The sequence below is a fragment of the Anabas testudineus genome, chromosome 7 (genome assembly GCF_900324465.2).
Source record: "Anabas testudineus chromosome 7, fAnaTes1.2, whole genome shotgun sequence".
Taxonomy (NCBI): Eukaryota; Metazoa; Chordata; class Actinopteri; order Anabantiformes; family Anabantidae; genus Anabas; species Anabas testudineus.
The window spans coordinates 6005951-6033469 of record NC_046616.1 but is presented as its reverse complement, the minus strand read 5'-3'; the positions used below and the strand labels follow the sequence as shown (position 1 = coordinate 6033469).

The window sequence follows — 27519 nt, the reverse complement described above, 5'->3', positions numbered from 1 at the left end:
CTTGAACTAAAGTTCACTCACTTCATGTCACGCCTGCTTGTATTCTCTTGTGATTTTATTAATTTTCTATTTAAAATGAAAACTTCTCTATTGGCTCATTGTTCGGCACACTTCATGCTGCAGTTGTGAAGGTAAGCGGTTTGTTTACTGACACTAGAACCGCTGTGTAGTTTATGGTTGTTGGATGCTGTCAGCTAGTATCGATGCTGGATGGTGGATGGTAGATGGACTTCTGTATAAATGCATAAGATTGTCGTTGTAGCTTTGAAGCAGCATTGCGCATATACTGTAGCAACCTTAATATTAAGGATAACAAACTTTAATCCAGATATCTGTGCAGAATATGGCAATACAAAATATTGTCACGACCACAACCATCATCACCATCAATAGTGTTGGTGACATGCAATGTACTATATTATGGTTGGCTTAGATCGTCATTGAAGAGTGATATTGTAAAACCTTACCAGTCAATCTGGCAGATGACCAATGACAAAACGTATATGAGTCTAAATCTAAAAATAGCATTATATCAATAATTGTGCTTTCTGCATGCAGAACTTGAAAAACTATGTGTCTTATCCTCACTACAGTGATTTCTGCTGCGATGCCTCCAGTCATGGCTCAAATCAGTGATCCAAAGATCGCTTTTGCCTACCTGCGACCTGCCTGTGTCCTGCTCACTCGAGAGCCTACTGTGACCACTGTTGAGACACTTAGTGCCCAGCTGAAGGAGGTTAACGATGCAACATTGCAGCAGCTCCAAGAGTATGTCCTCTTCCCTCTACGCTTTGTCCTTAAAGTCCCCGGACCCAAGAAGGAAAAAATGGTGCAGGCTGTGGCTGAGGCCATGAGCCATGTGCTGGAGAACACTTGTGTACAGACCTGGGAGACACTCCGTGACCTCCTCTCCGAACTCTGTGTCTGCCTCTGCTCTCCATCTGATCCAGGGAAACCTGCAGAGATGTCAGAAGAGACGAAATTGGCTCTGCTGAGATGCCTGGATGCCCTGTTACATGCTGCTTATGGTGATATAGTTTTTAAGTTCTTTGAACCGATCATGCTGCCTGGACTGGGAGCTGCCATATCACTGCTACTGGTTTTGGCAGAGAAAGATAAATCTCGGGAAATACAGGTAGTAGCATTGAAGTGCATCCAGGCTTTGACTTTGCAGTGTGACTGCACTCAGGAGCATGTAGTCCCCTCTTCAAAAGAACAATGTTCTATGGGCTGCACTATGGCTTCGTTCTTACCTGGAGTCACCACGGCTGTAGCCAGGATCATTACAGGAGATCTGAGACAAGGCCATGCAGTCACAGTCAGAGCCATCAGGGTATAGTGTTGATTATCTTCCTCAGATTTTAATTATGAATCTTCTGTAAACTGTGTGTTTTTTGACTGGAGTCCTAAAAAGTATACATGGATATTTTACTGTTTGAGGTATTACTGTGTATTGCTAAGGCTGTAACTCAGTATTATTTTCATAATAAATAAATATATGATGTAATTTTGATCTAAAAATAGTTTCTAAAATTAACCATTACAAGTTGATAGTGTGATTTTACAAGTTGCAGTGTAACCAACAGCATTTCTAATTAATCAGGTATTATTGTTTTAATCATTATTATTTAAATTGTTATAGTCTTTGATAGTCTATATGGAGCTTCAGAGACAAAATTAACATTTTAGGTGTCCATGTTACTAATTACTGTCTTCGCATTCTCGTCAAAGCATCCTTGACTATTTAAACTTGTGTGTGTTTTCCCAGTTAATTTGTTTTACCAAATGAGACCAAGTTGTTGCCTTTCAGGTTTGGTCCAGGACTGTTGGGCTTGTCATGGAGGACACCCAGCTTCAGGCCAGTGAGCCCTGGAAGAACCCTTCACCAGACCTGGGGAGGATTGCACAGCTGGTGGTCAATCGAACAAAAGACTGGGTGAAGAACACTGGGCAGAAACTGGCTGTGCTGCTGAACAAGATCATCTCCTGCACATCAGCCCATCAGCACTGGAGAGTTCGGCTGGAGATGGTGGAGCTGGCTGACCACCTGCTGGCCAAGTGTAGTCAGTCACTAGGAGAGTGTGTGGGGCCTCTGCTGGAGTCACTGGTGGGAGCAGTAAATGATGAGGAACCCAGAGTCAGAGAGAGGTTTGATTTATTGACATTATTGTGAGACAGGACAAAACTAGGCAAACCACCTTCATAAGATGTTTATTTGAACTCCACTTTTCTCCACTTCTTTAGGTGTGAGGTTGCTCTCAGAGCGATATCACAAAGAAATCAGAGTTGTAGCAGCAGCAGTAAAAATACTACTGAATGTAGCCGCATTCAGACCTTCACTGACGTGCTTTCAGAGAATCTCCACTCTTTGTCCACGTCCCTGCCCAGACTGATGAGGACATCTGATGATCAGAAGAAGCTGTTTGTCCTCAGTGTGTTTCTGGGTTACCTAAAACTCCTGGGACCATTGGTCTCTGTGGTTCTAAACTCAGCTGCACATCTGGAGAGGATTTCCAAAGCCTTGATGCAGGTAATGTTTACGCTCATGGTGTCAAAACATACTGTACTTTGGGTGTGGCTTTTTTTATTTATATAAATTTGATCACATCATGGACAATAATTAATCTGTCCTGTTCTTCATCCACATTATAGTTTTAAATGTTTTAATCACACATTTTAAAACTTGTGTGAGTATACTATTTCAAGGACTCACTCTTCATATCTTGTCCAGATAACAGGTAACAGCAGTTTGAAGAATAGTCACAACAAAACCCACATTTGGATAGGAAGGACTGTATGTAGTGGGAACAACCAGAGAATACAACTGTTGTGCCTTTATCTTTCCATTTACCACTGTACAACTAGTGTGGACTTTTAGGACAAAATGACACAAACAACGGTTATTATAGCATTTATGGAAAAAATCATCCTATTAATTTTTACATCATACTATTTTTAATCATTTTAATATTATCATACTATTTTTAATCATTTTAATATTATAAAAGCAATGTTGGACATGCATTTATTTTTTATTATTATTATTTATATTATTAACACACAAGGCACAGTTCATTAATACAGTTATTGTGGGAATACACATTGCAGTTCATTTTAGATCACAAACATAACAAGCTTCTGTTTGGTTGTGCAGGTGCTGGAGCTGGATGTGATGGATGTTCGCATTGTAGAAGAAAGAAGTTACAGTTTAAACATAGAAACAACTTCAACGTCTCATGATTCCTTCACTGCTCACGTACAGAGAAAGCATTTTCTCTACTTCACCGATGAGCAGATTTTCTCTGTGCTCATGGAGATTTGTCGGACATTGGGTAGGTCTAATGTTTGATATGAACATGAGGGATAAGCTGTATCAAAAAGATCTTTTCTTGTCATTATGCACATATAATAATGCATTGTCCCAGTGTAATATATATGTCTATAACCTATTTGTTGTGTTTGACCATAATTGAAAGTTCTCCTTTTAGTAAAACAACAAGTAACCTTCCCTTTTCTCTCCTTAGGTTACCATGGCAATATTTACTTGCTGACTGATCACTTTCTGGATCTGTACCGCCAGTCTTCAGCATATAGAAAACAGGCTGCCATGGTGCTGAATGAGATTATCAGGGGTGCTGCGGGGATCGACGTGGCAACAGAGAGTCAGGGTTTGGAGGGTGAAGTCCGGGGATGCCCGGTCACTCAGGAAGACCTTAAAGCAGCAGTGATGTCTGTCATGGAAGAATACATTAGTCTGAACAATTGGCATTTAATTACTGTCAGTGAGGAGACAGATCGAGACCGACAGGACCAGCAGGTAAGGACAGTTTCAGCCCTACTGTTTTAATAATCTTGTTCTAAATTGTTTGTTTTTTTTTTACTTTCTTGCTGAGAGTTATATTAAAAGTGTGATACTACTTTCACATCCATACGCTAAATATTAAACCATATATTTAAATATGAGAGTGGCAAGAAAGTATAAAGGTACATTTACTACAATCACATAATATAATAATAATTAAATATGATTAGATTCTCATTTGTTTATAATGGTCTGCAGGTCCTGGAGCAACTCTGCTCCAGGATTTCAGCTAACTCCTATGAACTATTATGGATAGATTATTAAGCTGACACACAGCAGCCTCTGCTAATTTTAATATTTGGCTTTGAATCTACCAGCTGTTGTCTCTTTTTTTTTTCTGTCATATGAATATGATGTCTCGGTTTCCTTTTCTTAAACAAAATGCCTTTCAAATTCAACTTATGAATTCAGCTGACTGACTGTTTTACATTTTAAACTTTGGTGTAATTTCTAGTCTTCGTATTGACCTTTTATGTCTATAAAGCTGCACTGCAGTGTAGAGGGAAAGTTCTGTGATGCATGACTTTGATATTAATCTTTTCCCTTTGTGTAGCTGCTCAGCCCGCCCAGACTCTTCTCCATAACCAACAGTGACATCCGCAACACTAATGCAAACTCCCTCCAAGTGGTTCCTTCTTCATTTGACTCTTTGTCTAAAGCATCAACCACATCCTCAATCCACCAGCTCAACAGCAACATCTGGCAGCTATATATCCAACTTGAGGGCATGGCCTGCTTTGCTCAGGCACTGGGGCATGACTTTCGTCCCCTGTTGATGATATCACTGTACCCAGTGATGGAGAAAGCTGGGGAGGAGACACTACTGGTCAGCCAGGCAGCACTGGGCTCCATGTGGGACATCAGTAAAGCTTGTGGCTACCTCTCCCTGAAGGAGCTGATTAATGAGAACTCAGACTATCTGCTTAATGACATCTCCCTCAACCTGCAGAGACTCAGTCAGCATCCACAGGTAAACTTGACAAGGTTTGTTGTTAGAATAGACAATCGTGGACTGTAATATTAGAAGTATTGCTGCCCATGGATTTTATCATGTTCCTGTCTTGTTGGCCAGGCTCCACGGGTGTTGACAGTGATGTTGACTCATTCTGACTGTAGCCTGCTGCCTCTGATCGGAGACATTGTTCAGGATGTACTGATGGCTCTGGACCTCAGCTACGACCATACTGCTGCTCTTTTCTGCTCTGTGCTCCATGCTCTCATGAAGGCACTGGGTGAGATTACAAATGTGGTGTCAACTCCTTGATCACATACAGTGACAAGAGAAACTATATGAACTCTTTGGAATTTTGTGGTTAAATAATATTATAATAATATTAATGATATAATAATAATAATAATAAAATATGATTTGATCTAAGTCAAGAGTATTAACAAATATAATGTGTTTAAAATAATTTGGTGTTATTATTTTAGGCACATCATATTTGTACTTATGACCTAGTTGAAGATCAGATCACATTTTCTGACAAATTAATGCAGAAAACCACAAACTTCACATACGTTTTCTTGCCACTGTATGTGAGGAAATAAAATGTCACTCTAAATCAGTTATATCCTTATTTTGCAGAAGGGTTTACTGTTCCATGTTGGTTTAAATGTTACTTCTAAGGCTTTTAAATACTTAAGAATGTTTGTATTTTGTAAATATTGTAAATATCTTTGTGAATATGGTCATTAGAGACTTATGTGCCGTTACAATGGCAGTTATCAACGCCACAATATTTATTGTCATATTCACTAAAATTGTAATTGCAGTAGTTGTAGAATTGAGGTAGAAAAAGTACAAGACATGAAATAAATTACACTCTTGTAGTTGTATGGCTGCAATAACCTATTGCTTTTTTCCTGTAGCAAGGTGGTTTCCCTCCACCTGTAATAGGTCTAGTGAGACGGTCAGATCCAAGCAGACCTCAAGTGACCAGGAAATACTCAACATTCGCCAATTCCTGCAAGATTACCAGAAACAGAAAGAGCTGGCAGAGGGCATTGGAATAGAGGAGGACAGCACTGAGAACCTTGGTAATATAGAGTGTGTTTTTACTAGTAGCATAGATTACACACTGACGTGCAGAATATATTAATTCATCTTATCAGTAGGGAAACTGATAAAAGGTTAGAAACAGCATTAAATAATGAGATATAATATACAACAACTGTAACAATTAATTGTTGATCCATCACCAACTCATCCATCTGACCATACATATTTTCAGAGGTCCCTCCTCCCACAGAGTGTGAGGATGTTGAAGATGATGGTGGTCCTGATGTGAAAGCAGAGCTTCCCCCCCACCTCAGCATCACTAAAGATGTTATGGAGCGTTGCATTCACCTGGTGTCCAACCCCAGCCTCAAGCTACGACTCAAGGTATGGTGTATGTAGCGTGTCAGTAACCTTTGGTTCTGACGCTAATAATCATATTGAGGATTGTTTATTATTGCACAATTGTTTTTGTTTCTACGCTGTGGTGGTTTTGTTTTGGTGTGACAAATAATTCATAGTGGTAAGATTTAGTGAACCAAGTTTGTTAGATCTAAGCTATAGAAGTCAAAACATGCCCCATGCTAACATTCACTATTAACCAGAGGGGAAAAGCTCCCTGCACAGGTGTCCCCGTTACATTCTCCACAATATAGTGTGTTTTCATCTTGAGGTATTGGACGTGCTGGAGGTATGTGTGTGTGTATTGAGTGAGAGGGAAAATGAACTGCTGCCTATGGTGCATCGCTGCTGGCCTGCCCTGCTACAGAGACTCACAGCTGATGACCCTTTAGCCGTTCTCAGAGCCTTCAGGGTATGTACTGGTCAACCTAAGACTCTCTTAAGACTTAAAACTGCTTTTTTCAGAAAATCATTGAAAGGAAAATTGTTTATTCAATATAACACATGTGCATTTTGATTTAGTGCAAAAGAACACAAAAATCACTATTAAATTACTTTTTTATATGATGTTGTATCACAACCAGTTTATTCTGTGCAGCAAAGGAACAGATCTAACTACATTTTTATCAATTAAATATAATCAATTAAATGTAATTTTAAATTACATTAAGGGTTTCAAGGCCAAGTGTAGTTAGGGTGGGTTGAAATGACCTTCATTTCCTGATAAATTGACAAAGTTGGATGTTAGAAAACTCTATAAACAACTTGCTGTATGTAAACATGACATGCTGGGCCTCTCTGCCAGGTCCTGTGCACACTGGGTGAAAAATGCGGTGATTTCCTGAGAAGAAGGGTTTCGAAAGAGGTTCTTCCCAAATTGAGCTCTTCTCTGGTGCGGCAGGCTCCAATCAGTGCCAAGGCTGGACCCGTTTACTCACACACCCTGGCCTACAAACTGCAGCTGGCTGTACTGCAGGGTTTGGGCTCGCTGTGCCAGAGGCTGGACCTGGGTAAGAAAGCACAAGTACACAAACACATATAGTGGCAAAATAGTGAGTGAATGCTTTGGAATAGGCTTCTTTCATTTATAGAAGTGTCTTAAAATTGCCAAAAATTTGGCAAACCAGATTAATCAAAAAATTTGCTTTGTTTCCTGTTTATGTACTGACTATTAGTTTTAAATATGGAGCTGCAGCCATAGCTTTTTTTAATTTATATTGAATAGAGTCAGAGTTTGCATTCATACTGGCTTTTAACCACCAGATGGCAGTCTTGTATAATAGCGAACGCAGTTCTTGGGTGTCAGAGTATGAATTAGTGTGTTTTATTTCTTCATCTCTCTTTGGTGCACACGCTCCAGTGTTGCATATTGAAACTTTCATTTCGGAAACAAAATATTTAGTGCATCCATTTATGGATATCGTTTAAAAAGGTTTCTGTTTTGGTGTGTGCCAGTCTCGTGCATTTGGAATCGGGCAGTTTTGCTTCAGTCAACTCCTTGTCATATTTGTGCTGCTGAATTAGTAGTAGTTGCACACACAATCACTGCTGCACACAGCTGTTCTCCTTCAAGCCCCATTTTAGCACAATTAAGCAAGACATGCTTATCATCAATCAGCAAGTCAATATGCCTCAGGAAATGAGGACATTTAATTGATTAACAGAAATGAGATGTTCTTTACAATTATGTATTTTGTGTTCGCTATACTTGCACCTTTGACATAGGGGCTGAGTGCCAGTGTCCTGCCAGTGACGTATTTCTGAGCTGTCTGTTTTCATCAGCCATTGTCTTCATTAAGCATTCACGTCCATGTCATTATAATGTGGCGTTGAGATTGTTCCAACTTGACCAACAAAGCTAAATTCTCAAGGGAAACACAACACTTATATACTGGAACTAATATAGTGAGACTAAAAACTAAAAGAACAGCAACAACATGCAATGTGGGACCACTTTTTCCTCGTACTTACACTCATTGTGCACTTTAATGTAAAACTGTCACAAAGGTGATCATTCTACTATGATTTTTATTGAGGGTATAGTGGGTGGAGGAGTCGTATTAAAGTGGATTATAATTCACTCCAGGATGCATTATTACCAATTCAAGTTCTAGGACAGTGAGTGTTTGGTTAGGCTGGAGCAGCAATAAATCAATATAGAGACGTTTAACATACAGTGTCTGAATATCTGAGACCACATAAAGTTAGAAGATTTAGAAACACATGATTTAATAAGGCATCAGAGCCATGTTAAAGTGTCAAAAGTCAAATCGTCATTCTAAGCAAAAATGGGATTTCACTCTCAAGTTATTATGTGATATTAACCTTTTTAATGAAAACGTTATTACGTTGAAACAAGTGCAAAGAAGACATATTTTTTTGTAATTATAGCCTTTATGTGGGGCAGACAGGAAATTGGGAAATATAGTAGTATTTATAGAGTGTTTTATATAATAAAGGTCTTTAGCTGAACTCACACTGGGGATGTGATAACCATTCGGGTACCAGTGTATCCAGACATATCTAGTTACTAGGAGCTTTTACACCCCACTGTAGGTTAGATTTATAGATTGTATTATTTTTTTCTTAAAAATGTCTGAATGGTAAATTTAAAAAGTCCAAAGTCAGATTTTAAGGGTGACTCGGGCTCTAAGTTTCGCTCCATCACCTTTAAAAAACCTGGGATTTGATTTTGAGCAGTGGTAACTCCTGTCTCGTCCCCCACACAGTGGGATGTGGAACTTGTAGATAGCATGAACCTCACACACATTACACTCTCCCGCTGAAGCTCATCACTGACAGATGAAAAGTTAGCAGCTGGTGACACCATGTGTCACAGAGATAGCAGGGCTGTCTGCAACACTCCCCAGGCCAACAGTAGAAAGAACAGTGACAAGAGCAGAAGAAACAGAAACTCCAATTGAAAAAGAACAGAGAAACATTGTAAAATCAGAAGTTAGATTAAAAAAATTTAAAGTGCAAACTGTTTGTATTATGTTCTTTTTATTCTGCATTATGTGAATCATTTTTTATCATGAGATGACCTTGTTTACTGTAACCTTGTGTAAAAACCCTTAATTGTAATGGTTGAAGTCTCCTTGTGTTGTGTGAAGTCGGGATCAGTTTCACTTCAGTTGAGGGTTTGTGGTTTGGGTTCACAGAGGGTGGCAGAGCGCAGGGAGCTTTTACACTCGAACCACTCGAGCTCAGCGCTCTTTAGTCTGTGTCTGTGCTCTTACCCTTTGCAATTCTAAATGAGGTGCAAAGAAAAGGTGAGAAAAGCACCAGCAGAGAAGCCATCGGTTCCTGAATCTGAGAAAAAAAAAGGAAAAGTGGAATCTTTCTGGCATATGTCATAAGATCAGTTGATGTCACATCAACTGGCATACTTCTCATATCTCTACTGGTTAAAACTTACAACAACACACGTCAGTTAAATTGCAGTTATACATTCATAGACCGACCTCAAAACCTGTGTAATCATAGTAACGTGATGCTCGCTACACATATTTTATTGTTTCAGTCCAAAACATTCAACAAAAAAGGGATTAGCATCATCTGTTTGGCAGAGCTTACACTAGTTAAACTTACCCTCGCCTGGTGATTCACAACTCCAGTTGAATGACAGTGTTTCTCCATTTCTGCTGATGATGTAGCGTTTCTGTACGTGACAGTGATAAAGTCTATATGTTAAGCATAGTAATCTGTTTTAAAAACATAATTCACCTTTTGCATTTCACTGCACGTCTTAGATCTAGATTATTGTTAATCACAAAATGTAAAAAACTGTGAAACCTGACTCTGCACTAGAGGCGTGAGTTTTAACATTGCAGTGTGTTTCTTACTCAGTGTTTTCCTCCTTTACTCTACTATAATATGCAACTGTATTTATAGTCCAAAACAATGGATGTGCCAACCTGCAACCTGCCAAACTATTTTTGCCTTTTTTAGACTACTTTATATAAGATTCCTATTATTTTTGCATTGGTGTGATGAAGCGCTTGTGTCAAACTGGGATTTGTTGTTCCTTATATAATAGAGCACAGATAACTTTGTGAACATTTACTTCTGGAGTTTGTCTCAAAGTTTCTTTGGATCCTCCTGGCCTACTTTCTGAAGACGTTGATGCATTTACGTATTGGTTAAAGGATCTTTTGGGAAAATTCTTCCATATCCTTCCTTCTTGTCGATGTTTGCATTCCTTTGGTGCACTGACAAGAATGCTAGGATGCTCTTCCTCTGTCTGTCTTGCAGCTTAAGTTTCAGAAAATGTTTTCAGAGTGAACCTCAAAGTTAATCACTTATCATAAAGCGTATAGTATATTGTGGAGCCAGTTAAACGGTTAAAACAACTTTCACCTTCTGTATTTCTTACCTTGTTATTCTTTATTTTTCTTTGCTGATTTCTTTTTTTTTTTCTTTAAGACCATTCTTATGGAAACCTAAAACACTCTTTAATGTAAAAAGATGAAAATACAGTCCAGGATATTTCAAGGTCAGGTTAGTTCCACCACACCTATTTAATGTAGCACATTAAAGGACGTTATGGTTTGAGTTGACGGACACTTCGATGACATGATTCTCCGCTTGGCTTACAGTACTGATGATTTTACAGCAGAAAGTATGATTTGCGTTGAGTGGAGACAAAAACATGTCCACGGTTTGTATTTTTTGTTAAAGGATAATTACAGTTTATTATACCTCTCTTCCTACTTTTGTACTTTTAGTTTTCATCATTTACGAGAACGCTGTTGTCACCAACTAATTGCTGGGTTCAGGGAATGTGGCGACATTGCTACATTGAAAGGGCTAAACACTCGAGAAGCCAGATGATTAGACATTGCTGGGTTCATTATCTGTCAGGTTAATGGTGTTTAAAGCCATAGCCAGTCAAAATTTCAGTTTGGTGCTAATTAGCAAATGTTTCCATGCTACATCGTGAACATAGTTAAAAAGCCCCTCTGTGCTTAAGCTGCTGCAAGACTTTAGATTGTAACCTACTTGTGGTTTGTCCTTATAGGCCTTTTTCTGCACTGGCCTTATGTACTCTATATTACTTATTTGTGAGAAAGCCTGCTGTGTTTAAATCGAGAGCATCTCTCTTACAACAAGGAATAACTGAAATATAACACTGTCAGATGTGGGTCTGTCTGCATGGTAGCTGAGATTGGGCTTTGTCTAAAGGTCTTAGGTAAAGGTGAGTTACTGGTCTCAGGTGCATACCAAACAGTGTCTCATCTAATAATAGTAAAATAACAAAATCTATATATTTGTTTGTCACATTAAAGTAAACGGTCTAGTCGAAGCTATAAGATCCTCGTGCTTCATTTTTCTGATTAGTCCTTGATGCTGGTCTCATTTCATATCAGAGGGGGAGAAATTTGGAGTTTGAGATGTAGAGAATGTGAAAGAGCAGGAGAGAAACAGTCAGTGGCTGCAGTCTTACTCATGTGAATACCGATTTGGCTACAGCTTACCTCTGGGATGCCTGCAGCAAGCCAATTACCAAGCCCCAGTCACAGAGGAAGCCAGAAACACAGATTGACTGAAGCAAATAATACATTGCAGCTCCATTTCTAGCTTCAGCTCCAATTCCACCCGGTTATTCTTTTACCACAAAATCTAACAGGCCCTGGTCCTGTCCTCTTTAGTATTTCTCACTTTTCTGCTCCCCTGCAAGCACCTCGATTCCACAAAAGACTACAGGCTATGAGTGCAGCACCAGAAATGGAGGAAGAAAGAGGATAAAAGCAGTTGCTAAATAATCCCATTTAACTCTGAAATGTGCACTGCTGCTTTTATTCTTGACACAGCGAGCAGGCCTGGTTCAAGCCAAATGTGGGTTGAATTGGCAAATAGAGTAAGCAGAGAGGGAGAGAGACATGTTTTGAAATGAGGCTTGAAAGGCAGCCCAGTTTGCAGCTTAGGGAATTGCTAAATGTCTACTGGGAAGGATGGAGAGAGAGAGCTTGAGAGAGAGAGATAGGAAAAGGTGGAAAGAGGGAGCAAGGGGCAAGGTGGCAAGGTTGTAAAAGGTACAGTCAGTGAAGGGGAGAAGGAGAGGGCGGGTCAGTGTACATAAAACAGCAGGAATTGGAAAAAAAAGATGAAGAGAAGGCTAGAGGAAAAATAGATGGCCCCTTTCACACATATCTGCTCCTCCAAGGGGGGAGAGTGGATGTGTGAAATCCAGAAATGTGGAAACAGCCTGCTGTGAAATTTTTCCTCAGCCTTCTCAGCAGTTTCTTGCAACTCATTAGGAGTTGGAAAAGGTAAAATCCCGGCAAGATCTATTTCTTCTTTCATCTTCTTCTTGTACCTCTTTCATCCCTGCTCCTCCCTGCTTTCTAATCTACCACCTTTAAAAGCCCCGTATGGTGGGAACTGATTATACATGGAGCTTGTTTGATCACTTGCATTGTCATGTACTGTGAATACAAATTAGAAATCAAACTACCATGAAACACTCACCATATACAGTATAGAGTTGATATTGTAATGATAAAGTACAGATCTGGTGTTGATTTTCACAGATGAAGCAGATCTGGATGCTGTTTGTGAAGCCTGCTTGCCCTACCTGAGCTGCAGACAACCCATCAGACTGCAGGAAGCATGTGTAAGGTAAGGCTGTGCTTCTATTTTAGTACTTTCTGCTGTAACCACTCTGTAAAAGATGAGTTTGACCCTCACCGTCTTCGTTTTGTGCAAAAATACTGCCAAAGTTTACCTGAAGCTTATTCAAGGCTTCACCCGTCTCTGTTAGACAAATAATCTCTGTCTGTCCTGTTAGTGGGGTGTAGGTTTATTGCCAGAGTTGTGTTCAAACAACAAGCCATTACAAAACTACTAGGAAATAACCGTCTCTCTTCAGCAGCTCAGACACGGCACAATGGAAAAATAAAGATAGAAACACAAGAACAGACATAAACTGCAACCAGTTTTTCTCTGGGATTAATGAAGTTATTTAAATCTTGAATCTTCAATGGCATGTGAGTAGCGTTGACGTAGTAAACAAATCCAAACCTAACCTTTATGTTAAACTTTGCATTTGTTGTATTTCTGTTTATACAGATATATTGTAAGTGACAACGTCATGACATATACTTTATCATTAAAGATCTAATCATACTTATAGTCACATTATGAAAACAAAACTTGCATCTTAATCTGCCTGGCTGAATCCAGATGTTAATCCTTAAGATTTGGGGACTAATCCCTTGTGGGGCCACTGTGACATGTCTACAATGTTCATCATCACCCCTAAAGTTAAAGTCTTTGAGGGAGAAGTTCACAGCTACTGTAGCTGAACAAATATACAACTAATGCTCTGCTCCTAACCCTGTGACCAGTTCTTCTTAATAGTTTCAAATGGTATTAGATCCAGGCTGTTAATGATTATTGTTTAATCTGCTCATTATTATGCCAGGAAATACATCTCAATTTTCTAAAACCTCATATGATTCAGATTCTTTTATTGTATTCTTGTATTGTCTTTTTTTTTTTTTGCTCTGACAAACAGTCCAAACACTCTTGATATATTCATATAATTGTCACAACAGGCAAAAAGCAGTGAATCCTCCCAAGTGATAGGATGGAACTAAAGAAAGAAGTAACAATTATTATCACACCTCAGTAACTTTAATATATGATAATACTGTCTTTTATTGTTTTATTATCCATAAAAAACTAACATAAAGATAAGAAGATTACCTTTAAAAAAAAAAAAACAGAATCCTAAGATAAGAAACGTCAGAAAAGGCTCCAGTCAAAAATACAATAGAGCTAAATGTCTGTAGTTGAAATGCATATTTATTTCTTACAATTAACGTCTTCTTTTGCAAAGGTTTGTCTTGGATAAATGATAAATGATTTAAAATTTCCTTTTTTTTTTAATATGTATATTATATATTTTATATGTTCTTATTAAGCTAATATTTTTAGTTCATAGTTGTTCCAAATATATTGAAAAAGAAGGTGTGGATCATTTATCATCTTCTCTAATTTGTTTCCTCCTCTTTGTAATTTCACATTTGTGTAGATAATCCTAGAGAAAATGTGAATCTAGTAGTGCACGTTTTAACTGCAACTGGAGTTGACTTAATGAGCCTTTATTCACGTTAAAACCAGTGAACCTGCTGCGTCCTGCTCACTCGGTTTCTTTTACCACAGATAGCAATATGCAGCCCAGAGCTAATCCTATTTCTGTGTAACTCTCTCTCTCTGCAGCGTTTTCCGGCACTTAATCCAGGTGGATCCAGACACCTTTTGGTTTACTCTGAATGAGCTGCACTGCCCGTCCTCCTACATCCCGCCCCACCCCGACCTTCAGCCTGTACATCTGAACGGGATGGGCAAACCAAGAGACGAATACTCGGATAACGTGCTGAAACTGTTGAGGGAGGAATTTGGTTCTGTTGCTGTGACAGTCGACCAGTCCGTCAGCTAATGAGCAGGTGATTGATGTGACGGATCTTTCAAATGAGCTGGGGATTGAACTATGGACTCTTAACTGAACTATATAAATGAAAATTTGACAACTGTGCTGGAAAAAAGCCTTCAAATAGTTTTTTTTTCTAAAGAAATACATTATTACTAACGGTTTTCTGGTTTGAATTATTCATCTTTACATTTCAGAATAGTCACATTCACCCCTTCTATGGAAAAACCTGGTGGTGGTGGTGGTTCAAAAAAAAGATTTGACTCAAAGTGATCACAAAAAATACTCTTACTTACTCACTTCGTTTGTTAAACAACAAAAAGATAAACCTGTTATTAGCCTTAAAGTAAGGTAACAAACGTACTGTTTTTCTGTAAATGTAGCAGACAGTTAGTCCTACTAGAGGTTTTTAAATTCAACAGTACAAATCGGTAAAACTGACATTAATAACAACCTGACTGTACATTTTAAACCTGTACATGTAGGTCACCTATATGTATTTAATTCAACACATCTGGAGCACAACTGGGCTCAGTGAGGGTAGTAATAGTCTCTACTCTTACTGCCAACAAATCATATTAAAAGAGCAAAAGTCTGTAGGAGTAAGGGGACAACTTATTTGCATTTAAAGTAAGTACTTTTACAACCAGCTGCAAATTAAACACTTACAGGTACATACAAACCTTTCCAAGTTATAATATACCGTTTGCTTTATGTTGTAAAAAGGCTCCAAACTATGTGTGGTACTTTATATAAATTAACATACAACATACTGCAGATTAAGTTTTGTTGTGAACACAGAGGAAAACTGTAATAGCCTTTATAATCGTCTCGCTGCCCTTCAGTATCAATTAGCATAACTATTTTTATTGTAATATCAACTGCTGCGGTTTCTCCTGTTTTGTCACCTTCTTACACAGTAATGCTGCTAATTTAATCCGTGTTTTGATCCTTTCTGGCCCAAGTTGTCGCCTTATTCCCTAACTTGTAGCTACACACAGGATGAGGGACCTCTGCCCTGCTGGGAGCGGGGCACTTCACCTACCTACTTTTGAGCTGTGCTGCCACCTGAGACGCACGTCGCGTATCTGTAGAGAAAAGAGGGCTCAAGACAGAGACACTGGTCAATCTGTCATTGTACCTGTTATCACTCAGAGCCTTACAGGGTTCAAAAGATGTTTAAATGAAGGACACAGGAAGCCCCCTTCATTATCGTGTCACCTCACTGATGGGAGAGCCTGGTGCCTCCCCACTTCATTGCTCCATAATGAATGTATGAGCCTTCTAGTGTGGGGAAACACGCTATAGCGAGCGCAGAACAGCACCTCTTTATCTCATCCTGTGCTGTTGCTATTTATCCTGCTGCCAGTGCTGACAATAGCACCATTAGTCATCAACGGCAATGGGAGGGGGAGCTTTGGCAGCACCTATTACACACAGGCAACTGCCTAATATCGTTTCTCCTTAATGCACATGAACAGACGTACAGAGAACGGGCGAAAATCTAAACTACAGCTGACGCAGAAGTGAACGAAACCCCCTTAGATACAAATGTTTGGCGACTGTTCAGGAAGTTCTGAATGAAATCTGAGTTTCGAAGAGCCACTGTTGTTTCATATACAATTTATTTCGTTTGATAAAGGCATACACTTGAGACCAAACATTCTAGAAGAAATGTACATTTTCCCTTTTTTTAAACAGTGCTCTCTTCTTTACAAAATGTCAAATCAAAGTTAGTGGTTGAAAATAAATAAATCCCACTGATCACTCCTCTCAGTCTACAGGGACTGCCTTCAACAGACGCACTGTTGTTCTACTGATGGATAACACAGCAGAGAAGTAAATCCCCTTATGGCCTTGAGACAAAGACTACATTTTGAGGCAGTATAGACAGCCAATTTCAGTGTTTCAGTAACATTTTCCTCTCACTTCTCGCCCTCAAGGCTCGGTTCAGGATGTTATCCACATTCACTTTTGTCCATTTGAAGTATTTTGTATTTCAGTTTAAAAAAAAAAAAGGCAAGTAACATGGCCTTTCAAACCCTTTCAGACCAAGTCCCCACACTGCATGAAATGAGTCCTGCGTTCAGGCTCACCACAATACAACAACACTCATGTTTGCATCCCTGCACACCCAGGACAGTAGTTTAAGGAATACCGCTTTAAGTACTAAGATACGTTAGGGAAACCCCTTTCTGAGCAGCTATGAAGTAAATGTGTCATTCATCTGTCTGTACAGCACTTTTGGAGAGCAGGAAAGCAACAGAAAGCGTCTTTGAAAAACGACATCTCCAGTTGACAGGACGTCTAAAGTAGAAAAAAAAGCGAGATTTAGAACAGAAAGGACATTTTGAAAATGGAACTTAAATAAGAAATGACAAAAACAAAATAACAAAGTTTGCGCATGGTTGTTTGAAAAAGTTTAAGAAAATGACTGAACATGCACTCAGTTTACGTCTTATTATACAGTCTTATATACAGAGTGGATTAGAGGCTTGTAGTGGAGAGGATTGAGGCTTTTTATTTTTTTTTGATTGATGAGCACTGGGGCAGAGCATCTGAATGAGGGAACTAAGCTGGCATAGGATTGCAGCACTACTCTTCCCAAAAAGTATCTTGCACCAAAATCATTTTTTTCACTGATCAGTCAGAATTCAGAGGCACACCAAATTTAAATTTAAGGGCACAGATTTGAACTTTTCATGGCTTTTTAAACAGGTTGGATCTACATGAAGCAATTTTAACTTTTCTTGAACCTGAACTGCAATGAATGAATCAAATCTGCAGCACAACAATCATTTTCTGTTCCACTGCAACTTAATGAACTCAGATGCACTGGAAAAACAGGCTGTGAAGTGCTTTGTTTGCACACAGTGTGGTTCCCATGCTTTCCACACTGCCACTGCATTTACTCCGACTCCAATTGAAGCCGTACCTGTCCTTGAAGAGCGCTATTGCTCTGGGACCTTGGCAAATTCCTGCTGAAGTCTTTTTTTTCCCCCCTCACTGACATAATAATGCAGATTTTTGGACCATATTTTGAATATACAACAATATATATGAAAGAAGCTAGGGCTTCAGGTGAAAAGGAATCACACTTGACATAAAGTCCAAAGAAAGAATTATAGATGGTTGAGTTTCGTTCAGTGCACTCCCGACGAAGGAACCCTTTTTTTTTCTACTGGGAACAAATGCAGTTACAAAATACTATACTGAGGGTCTATAAAATGAGAGTAAGGCAGTGGAAGTATGAGTGTGAAAGCAGGGATGTGACATTTACAGTATCTAAATACAAGAGTGGAATAGAGAGTCGGTTGTTTGTCGGTGCTGTGGCCAGAAACAGTGGAGCTGCATGGCTACACATCAGCCCCCCCCTTGCTGAATGTTGTGAACCCAGGAATTACAGACAGTCAGCAGTCCAACCCAGACCCATGCACAGCAGGAAAAAGCTACATTCCCTTCACAGCTAATAGCACTGTACTCTGAATAAGCTATGGGGATTTGAGATTTGTGCACAGGCATTCACTGTGTGGGGAAAAAATAGCTTTTTATGCTGTGACACACATCATGTTGTGCAACCCTCATGTAATCTATCACTCAGGTGTAATAAGCTAACATCTACAGCGCACAGCTTGGCTCGTTGGTGCAGTCATTGTGGCTGTGGTTACTGTCCACGTCCCTCTTCCTCAGCTCTCGGCCTGCCTTGTGCTGTGGACTGCTGCCGCTGTGGCTATGGCCGTGGTGAGCCGGCAACGAAGGTTGCTTGCCATGCTCCTGGTGATGCCCGTGATTCTGGTGATGGCTGTGAGCGTGGTCTTTGGCACCACTGCGAGACTCCCCTCCATCCCCGTCACCGACTCCCACTCCTCTCTTGGTGTCATCCAGGGCTTCGAAATTTTCGTTGTGGTTACTGTCGATGATGTCGCTCTCTGGCACCACCTGCAAGTAGGCTCTGACACGGTGGTGACGGGCACCCTCGTGGTCACTGAAGTCGATGACACGGCACTCGTAGATTCCCTCGTCAGATGGTTTGACCCGGGAGAGGCGGAGTTTATGGGAGATGTTGCTTCCTACAACTTTAACAACCTGACAAAGACACAGAAATAGGGTGAAGCTGTAAGAGACAAATGAGTAAATACCAGTGCCAGAACCAGTAATATATATATTCAAGAGTTTGCTAACATTAGCAGCCATAAACTACCAGCCATACCAGTCCAATAAAGGCTGTAGTGACAAGTGTATTACAGGAAGATGGGTTGTATTTAATTAGTTATGGCTTCAGCTTTTCATTTTGAAGAACATATGCTCAGTAAACACACAAACACAAGGTTTCGGTTGAACACCTTGGACACCTTAAAACTCTGTATGAAATAACTCACAGTAAGTGCCTCTTGTTTTCCAGAATCACAGCTCAACATTTGTCATCGAGTCTTTTCTTACTGCTAACACTGCACTATACAAAACAAAATGGAACATAGAAAAGGGCACAATACAAATATGCATTGAAGTACTGCAGCGAGGGACATTACTAATACTCAAGCTAAGCATTAAATCATTATCTAAATTGCTGTTAAGCCCAAATGTCATATTAATGACGATTTGACATTGAAATGTGTTAAGGCTGCTGCTGGTATTGTACTGTATCACGTACACTATATTGTATATCCTCAGGAGGTTTGCTTTGTTTTGCTGTCTCTTCACTGTGTCCTCCAGTCTCCCTGTCTGTCTGTCTCCTAGCTGATGTTTCCCCAGCTTGCCCTTTATAATCTTTCCCCTGTTTTGTATATGTAGCTTAAGATGAGGCTTCAAAATGAAATCACAGCAGATGCACAAAACAAAGCCTTTTACCCCATTGTTCACAGATGCTCAGTCAGCTGTGCTGTCTGGCTCTGAAACAGGGTGATTGGTAATGAGAAGAAAAAGTGCACTCACTCACTCACTCACTCACTCATGCATCTACCATGTACTACATGCCTACTACTTATTGCAGACATGGGATGACTGCTTTCATGCTGTATGAGTCCGTACCAAGACAGGATCCTTGAATTACATATCACTAATCAGTCATTTTATATAGAGTTAGCTGGGAAATGGGCTGTAGTCTAATATTTGATACTATAAAGACGTAAGAACAGAAAGATAACATTAAGTACACAGACATAAATAGTCTGTAACTCCTTTTTAACATTTTGTAAAAGACACTTTTTCACTTTCTCCCTTAGTTAGATGAAAAGATCGATACTCCCATGTCTGTTAAATATGAAGCTACAGCAAATAGGGTTAGATCACTAATTGAATTTACAGTAACGTAAGTATGTGTCAGATCTCGCCAAAGTGGTTAAGAATCAAATTAGAACTACAAAAAGGAGACACAACAACATTAGAGCATATACCGTACACGCAGTCACTGACAGTGACTCAGTATTAGTCTTCCCATCCGATGCAGCAAGTAAATGAAAAATCCTATTTCCCAAAATGTCAGACTATTGATTTAACAGTATTAGCATGCGTGTTTGTAAATTCAGTCCAACAAAACACATCTCTGCCAGTTACTATCCAGGCTTACAGTTTCCTATCATAAATTAGGCTTTGCAGTTTAAAAGGGAAGCTATCTTATGCTGTTCGATACTGTGCATTAAGCGGTACAGAGAATGACTATGACAGCTACAACATTGATGTGCGAAGCTGAAATCACTTCTGTAGTGTAGCCTGGATACATGCTGCAGCTTTGCCTCCTGCAAGCTAATTACTCACATTCACTCAGACAAAAGTGCCGCTTAACAATTTCTATTTGTGGCCTTGAAAGTATGAAGACTAGAGAGACTCACAAAATATGAAAGTATAAAAGGTAAAAACTTTACAAGCTCACAAAGCGGCACAGTTGAGATGAGAGTCTGGGGACATTATAAGATGTGACGCACTGAGATATAAATAAAACTTCGTTTATCATGCACCTTTCTCCCTGTGACGCCTGTAGATGTTGGATTGTGTGTGTGTGTGTATATGTGCTGCAGATCGAATGCATGTTTTTGTCTGAATATATGTGAGCATCTACCATGTTTTTGTTTCCATGTATGGATGAGGGCCAACATCCATTATATACAGAAAGCTCATAATGATTTTCCAGCTGTACAGCCTGCAGTGTTCAGCTCCACCCACACACAGTCACACAAACCACAGCTGGTGCTTTCATTACAGTGAATCAGCAGCAGCAATCCTGTTGGGAGAAAAGACAGAGGCTTCGTGTTTTTTCTGTTTGCTGTTACACACAGAAAAAGCTGCATGAACGCATCTTTTGCACATGTGATATTTTAAACTGTTCAATTTGCAATAATGATTTTACACATGATGCTTTTCCATGTTAGGATCGCACGATTAGCCGCTAACATCTGTTGCTCATTTTTTTAAATTGTGCAGTTGGCAAAGAGCGATTCAGGAAAAGTAAGTGTGGCGGTGATGTGGATAGATCATCCTCACTGCCTGTTGTGGGACACCGTTTGCCTGAATGAGTTACTAAAAGTCTCAGTGGATGCCAGAAGACATATAAAAAGTTGTGCTGACTCGGCCAGCGTGTCCCTTTCACCATTTATTATTGGGATTTTGTGTTGCAGTCATAAAGATGCAGGAGCATTTATGAGAATCTGAAGATGATGCACTGTGGTCCATGCCCCCATGAGGCCAACACTTAACCACCCACCAGCACCAGCGCCGCTTGCTCTTTGGCTGACACTGTGATTCTGCAAGCCCATCACGGATGAATGTGTTGATATGTCTGTCGTCTGAAGCGTTCACTGCACTGAGAGCTTCGCTGAGCATAAATCAGATCCTTTTGTGTAATACAGCATAAGTACAACATCTGTTGATCATCCAGAACGAGATATTTAAATGTGATCATTGGGGTTCTGTGCCTCATTTCATCATAACACTGAACCAAACATAAGGCTTTTCTAAGAGAACGATAGCAGATAGTGATTAACTCACACTTATCTTTGTAGCATCCTTTGGCATCTCCTCCTCGGGAGCCACCTAGCAAGTAAAAAACAAACAAACATGAGTAAAAGGAATTAATTTTAGCCCTTTGAATAAATCATAATCACACTTAGATGTATGGCAGTAGTGCGCACACTGTTTTTGTACAAAGATGTTTTTGACATTGAATAAATGGCTAATATGACACAAAGACTACACATGGTGCTTTGATTACTCTGCAGCTTCATGCAGTTTGGCTTCCTGTACTTTAGGCTTACATACAATGTATATTATCTGTATATGGTTCAGTTTCACCTGCTTTTATTAATCCTCCCATCAGCAAATGGTCCACAGAGGGTTTATTAATTCTGCTTTAACTTCAAATGTGAAATCACAGTAAAGTAGCGACACACATACAAATGATACCAGAAACAAGTTCCTAGACAGGAAGGTTGTTGCAGCAATCTGGGTCAAAACTAGAAAAAATCCTTGTGAATTAATTATTTTACACTTCTTATTATGAACCTACTTCATTAGTTGTCCAGGGCTGTCTGTCAGTCCAGTCGAGATGGTTCCTGATGTACCACCACTGGATCTCCAGTGAATATGAAGGCGTTCCTGCACCTCTGAAGGAACAGGCCATCTCCACATCCTGACCTCTCTGGGCAGTCATGTCATGAGGCACCTCTGTGAACATAGCTGCACAGACACAGAATGACACTGTCAACAAAATGCTTTCTATTCAATTTTCAGAGTTTTTCCATCAGATACCAACAATTTTATTTTAAACACTTTTTCCACAGTAAGGAAATAACTTTAAAGCCAGACTCATATATACAGAAGACCGGCTCAGAATATGCTGACATGCCTGTTAGTGTTTGAAGCAATTGCTCATAAACTAAAAGTGTTGATAAAGCTCAGCCTGTAGTAGGAAAGTGATAAATACCAGGTAATGTATCATTTAACAGTTTTGTGCAAAAGCCTTAATTTGCCTTAGCAGTGGTTGATTAATCAGAGGCTGACTACGTGTAGTGACTGAATATTCACTGAAACAATATTACAGCAGCCGTGCTGCATTAATCACAGGCAAAAAAAAAAAAAGGTGACTTCTTTCTCGGATGCATTTCCAAATGCTAAGCCACATTATAATTGTCTGTGATGGTGAGACTGATGAAAGGCATGAGGTGGAGTGAGTAAAAGAGAAAGTGAGAAGATGATAAGATATGATGAAATTAAGGAGAGTGAAATGTAAAACTGTAAGTGTAAAGTGTAAATAAAAGTAGAATGATAAGTATTAATAGAGAAAAGGTCGTGGATGGAGAATTGAGGGTGTAGTACTCTACAATCTATGAAGATCTCCTCATTAGGCTATGTAATGGGCTCAGCTGAAGTTTCCATTGAATGAATTAACCATATGAGCTCTGGCAGCAGTATGCACACTATTAAAGGTCATGAACAGGCAGCTGGGGAGGAGAAGCTCTACAGTACTCTATGCCATTCAGGGTTTAATGTCATTTGTCAAACATCACTCTGCATTTATATTTGCTGCTTCTTGCACAGCCCAGAGCATGTTGGGAAAGCATTGGCGTTTGTATGAATTTGAACGCCACACATAGGAAACCAAACAGAACCCTTAACAATTATTGAATCTTCCGTAACAAACATTACAGTTTAGAGTCTATTTGTACTTCTAGAAAACCTGATAGTCCTTTACCTGTGTAGCAGAGAGTACTATTACTGTAAAGGTGTGTTCTTCTTATCCAAAATATCTTCTTATCTGGAGTCTTATTTCATGTCAGTACCACAGCTGAATAATGTGAACACTGGGTTTTTCACCAAGCTGCACAATAGCATTAAAAGAAAAGGCTACAAACGAGCTGTTTTTCTTACCCCAGGGAACCGCGACATTACTTTTGTTTACTTTTTGCAAACTTATTCTTTCCACTGATATAATGTATGATTTATGATTAAATTACAGAGATTTTTTTTTTACCCTACCACTAAACTGGTCCACTGTTTGTGGACGTTTGACATCAGGTCCCAAAACAGCAGTTGCTATCTTGTACATTTGGCACAATTGGCAGTAAAAGTACACAGACACTGGTAAGGCCTGGTAACGACTTAAACTGAATGGTTAATGCCTGTTATCTTTTTGTGGATGCTGTTACTTAAATCGGATTACAGTACCGTGACTATACTGATTTTTGTTTTGAAAGACTAAATTTGGCAACTAGTAAATTACATGTTCTGATTAGTCACAGTTTTCTTTTTCTGTGAGAACAGAAAGAAATCTTCTAAACTGCTGAACTTCGATTCCCCTTTTCCTTTTTAACAGGCAACTTTTCACAACCACAGATTGATGGTATAATACATTAAACAGTCATTTAGAAATCATTAGAAAAAAATGACCTGACAACAAACAACAAAACAAATACATTAAGTTTTTTTTCCCATCTACACTGAATTAGCTTTTGCACTATTAGCTAGTGATCAGTCATACTGGCAAGGGCGGCTCTGACACGGATAATTTAGAAAAAGATACAGTAGGTGAAGAATTAATTTTCAAAACCAGTTCTTAACATTTAAACTTATTCAAATGTGCAAGGACAAATGGAAAGTCTTTCCAGTAGTAAATTAATATGTGTTTTTAAATTCAAAGTTATTACTGGCTCATTTTCCACTTGTCACAATATCTTCTGCCAGTCATGTGGGAATTCCCCGTCCCCAACATCTAAACCAGGTTGTGTTTTCCCTGTTGGGAAATCTTATGTCACAGATGAGGAGTTTTATTCCCAATTGTAATCAACACCATGCAGTTTCCTGGTTCCTTTAAGTCATATATCATCTAACTGAACTCCGTCACTCTGAGCTTTTCCTTGACAGAAATATTTATATGACCGAGCAGGTTGAAAGCAAACACAAGTTTTCCTGTAAACTTTAAAATTTCTGAACTTTTGCCAAGTGCCCCAACTCACAGATTTGTCTGGCTTATGTAGTCAATAAGAATGAGTCAAGCCTGCGCCAAGTAAGTGCCGATTTTCATCCGTGTTCCTAGATTAACCTCGGCTGTTCAACCAGTAAGGCTCCGCTATGGATCCGTCTTGTATTACGAGAGCAGTACAAGCCTCAAGTCATACATCCCTCTTGTACATTGATCAAATCTGCTTGTATTTTTCATTTGTGAAACCTGAAACGCACCAGGTATCGATTTGACATTACACAGCCGGAGCCAGCAACAATGCCTACAGCCCCCTGTTTGTAGATAATATTCAAAGCTGGGACATAAAAACTGCAGTGTAAGCGATGGAGCTTCTGAAGTTGCTCTCAGCAATGATAATCTGTCTTTTCCCACTTAGCTGCGAAGCCCACAATGCAGAAATCCATGTGCTTTTCCGGCCTAATGCTTCCCACTTTTGCAGACCACAGTACAACGAGATAGTTATCAGCAGTCTATTATAATGTAGGGGAGATCATTTTCACCGAGCAAATTACCTAATCCACACAGTGGATGCTAATCTGATCATATGAGCCCTGTTTCTCAGTCTTATCTCTTTCAGTAAAACATCTCCTTCATCATTTCAACAATTTCCTACTTGAACAATTACCTATTTGAGACATGAAAAACTCCCTTTACTGTAAAAATGGAGACAAATTAAATGAAAATATCACAGATTGCCACATTACTAATAGAATTATAATCTACTTTGCAAATATATTGCAGTGTATTCTGTTGATAATCATCTTGTGCGATCCTAATAAAACATTCAGCTATCTATTGCCGTATCTCTTAGCAATAGTCATCTCTAATCTGTCATTGTTGAAGCCATAAAAGGCTGCAATGAGTTTGGTCTGCTCACCCCGAAGCATTATCATTATCTCCAAAATAAACAGTGGAAGGCTCTCAGGCGGTTGTTGCAAATCAGTGCTTGAAAGCTACACTTCGGCAGCCAAGTCAGACTCCATGTCAACCCATTTACCACGGGAGGAAGGGGAGATCGACGGACACATTAATGCGAGAGAAAGAGTGTTCATGAACCTGAGAAAAAGTGCCTCTGTATGTGTTTGTGCGAGACAATAAATCATCACTAGAGATTGAATTAATGAGCGGGTCTGTGTTTATGAGAGCGAGGCTCTGTGTTTGTGAGAAACTAATATGTCTCAAGAATAAAGGGTGGAATTAATATGAGACTGTGCATGTGGCAGAGCGGCAGAAGAAGAGGAAGACGGAGGACAATGTGTTAGGCAGCAGATATCTGTGGGTGGAGACACTGCAGGAACGTTGCTTATCATTTATTTTCTTTGAGAAATGGAATGTGGTAATTACAGTGGTGATAAAAGGGGAGCAGGAGATGTTTCACTGTGGCGTTGTCTTATTCCAGCACACGTTAAGTTCCACCTTACTCAATCTAATAACTTTCTTACACACAAAGTAGAGAACGTGAATGACATAACATTCAAAACTAAAAGGAATAAATATTTTATGTTATGTTCATAAAGCATAATTTCCTATTTAAAAGGAGAGTTGTTTTTTCTTTAAGTAAAACATTTTATATGTACTTGGTGCCACAGGTTTAGATTAATGAGAGGGAGGGAAAGAGTTGTGGCAATAAACTGACAAATCAATGTGTTATAGACTGGACATTTTGTCTTGTCAAACACTATGTAACTAACAACTATAAAGCTCCACTAATCAATATTTTATATTAAAACTGAATCAAATTATTTGTTTGTAAGAAAGGAATTGTTCAAGTGATGAATGATGATGAATATATTTATGATTTAGTCTCACTGCTCTCGTTAAACCTGTACCACCAGCAGCAGGTCGTTGTTTTTGGTAAAGAAAACCTGATAAACATACTGGACACTTGGTGGTTGATGGTTAGCAAGAAGCCCCACCCTCAACTTATTAATTTATGCAGTACACCCTCCAACTCTAAAGAAAACTAGGTAAGTCCTGAATTTATGTGCTACAAGTATTAAGATTAAAACATCAATTAAATTTGTAAATAAGGCAACTTATTCCTGTTCTGGACCAGCCTCTCACTGATCTTACCTCACAGTCAATCAAATGTCAAAGTGATGGAGTGCTATTAGGGTTAATAACTGTAATTCTCTGTGGCAGCCCTCCAATATTAATGACAGTTTTTACCCATCCACATTTAACTTAGACCTAGATGAGAATCACTGACAGTATATGCAATTATAATAAATATATAATAAAAAAACTGATTGACTACATAAAAATAAGAAATAAAATGAAAGGATTCATATTTTTTGTAGTTCTGTGATTCTAACAAATCCATATCCTTTGTTAAAGCCTTAATTGTAAGACATGCTGCAAAATTTTGTATAGCTGCAGAACGACTTCCCATGTGATCCTATAGTAAAAATAAATGCTGCATATAAAAGATGAAAGTTGGAAAACATCTGAGGGACTGAAGCAACTGCGAGTTCAAGCACATGTACTTTTAAAAAACATGCAGAGCATGAAAATAAAACTTTTTAGCTGCTCACTTCTCCCCGTCTGGCCCTGCATGCATCGACAACACTAAAAAAGATCACTTTGCCGGTGCTCATACGTTATTTCACAGTTGCCTAACAAGGATATTGAGAGGCCGATCATGCATTTGCTTCTATGCATTTTGCCTGAATGCTTGTATCACCCAGACTCACTCAACATTCTCCTGTCAATGCCACAACGCACTGGTGCAACAGTCAGATTTTTTTATGCATAGGGGTTCTGGCAACACTAAGCCGCTCTGTGCCTTTTCTGCTCTCGATCTGAATCCATCATGATCGGGCAGCCAGCGGCATCAGCCTCTGAATGTCAATGCTGTTCAGTGTGCGAGA

The 27519-nt window shown here is 39.2% G+C and overlaps 2 protein-coding genes across 3 annotated transcripts in view; one reads left to right on the top strand and one right to left on the bottom strand.

Annotated features, from left to right (window-relative positions):
• tti1 (TELO2 interacting protein 1) lies at positions 1 to 21682 on the top strand. 2 transcript variants are annotated; one of them, XM_026368236.1, is made up of 15 exons: positions 1 to 131; positions 594 to 1333; positions 1811 to 2148; positions 2245 to 2530; positions 3155 to 3332; positions 3525 to 3817; positions 4416 to 4832; positions 4935 to 5094; positions 5735 to 5902; positions 6097 to 6248; positions 6535 to 6675; positions 7069 to 7273; positions 12797 to 12884; positions 14490 to 14716; positions 21312 to 21682. In XM_026368236.1, exons 2-14 carry the CDS (start codon positions 608 to 610, stop codon positions 14707 to 14709), a joined length of 3372 nt encoding a protein of 1123 aa, XP_026224021.1. In that variant the 5' UTR covers positions 1 to 131; positions 594 to 607; the 3' UTR covers positions 14710 to 14716; positions 21312 to 21682. The 2 variants fall into 2 exon arrangements, with proteins under 2 accessions (XP_026224021.1, XP_026224020.1); XM_026368235.1 differs by lacking the exon at positions 21312 to 21682 and having other exon boundaries at positions 14490 to 17296.
• LOC113167535 (V-set and transmembrane domain-containing protein 2-like protein) overlaps positions 17343 to 27519 on the bottom strand; it is a 34359-nt gene continuing 24182 nt past the window's right edge. The window contains exons 2-4 of the mRNA XM_026368237.1: positions 22199 to 22368; positions 21682 to 21726; positions 17343 to 18786 (exon numbers count right to left, since the gene is read on the bottom strand). Of these exons, the coding sequence (XP_026224022.1) occupies positions 18319 to 18786; positions 21682 to 21726; positions 22199 to 22368 (683 nt within the window). The 3' untranslated portion in view covers positions 17343 to 18318. The remainder of the gene's footprint in view (positions 18787 to 21681; positions 21727 to 22198; positions 22369 to 27519) is intronic.

What these genes read in the sequence shown, in the direction of transcription:
- tti1 (XM_026368236.1), top strand. Translation starts at nt 608, where the DNA reads ATGCCTCCAGTCATGGCTCAAATCAGTGATCCAAAGATCGCTTTTGCC. An exon ending in TTTCCAAAGCCTTGATGCAG is followed by an intron (nt 2,531 to 3,154) that starts GTAATGTTTACG and finishes TTGGTTGTGCAG; the next exon opens with GTGCTGGAGCTGGATGTGAT. An exon ending in GGACAGCACTGAGAACCTTG is followed by an intron (nt 5,903 to 6,096) that starts GTAATATAGAGT and finishes ACATATTTTCAG; the next exon opens with AGGTCCCTCCTCCCACAGAG.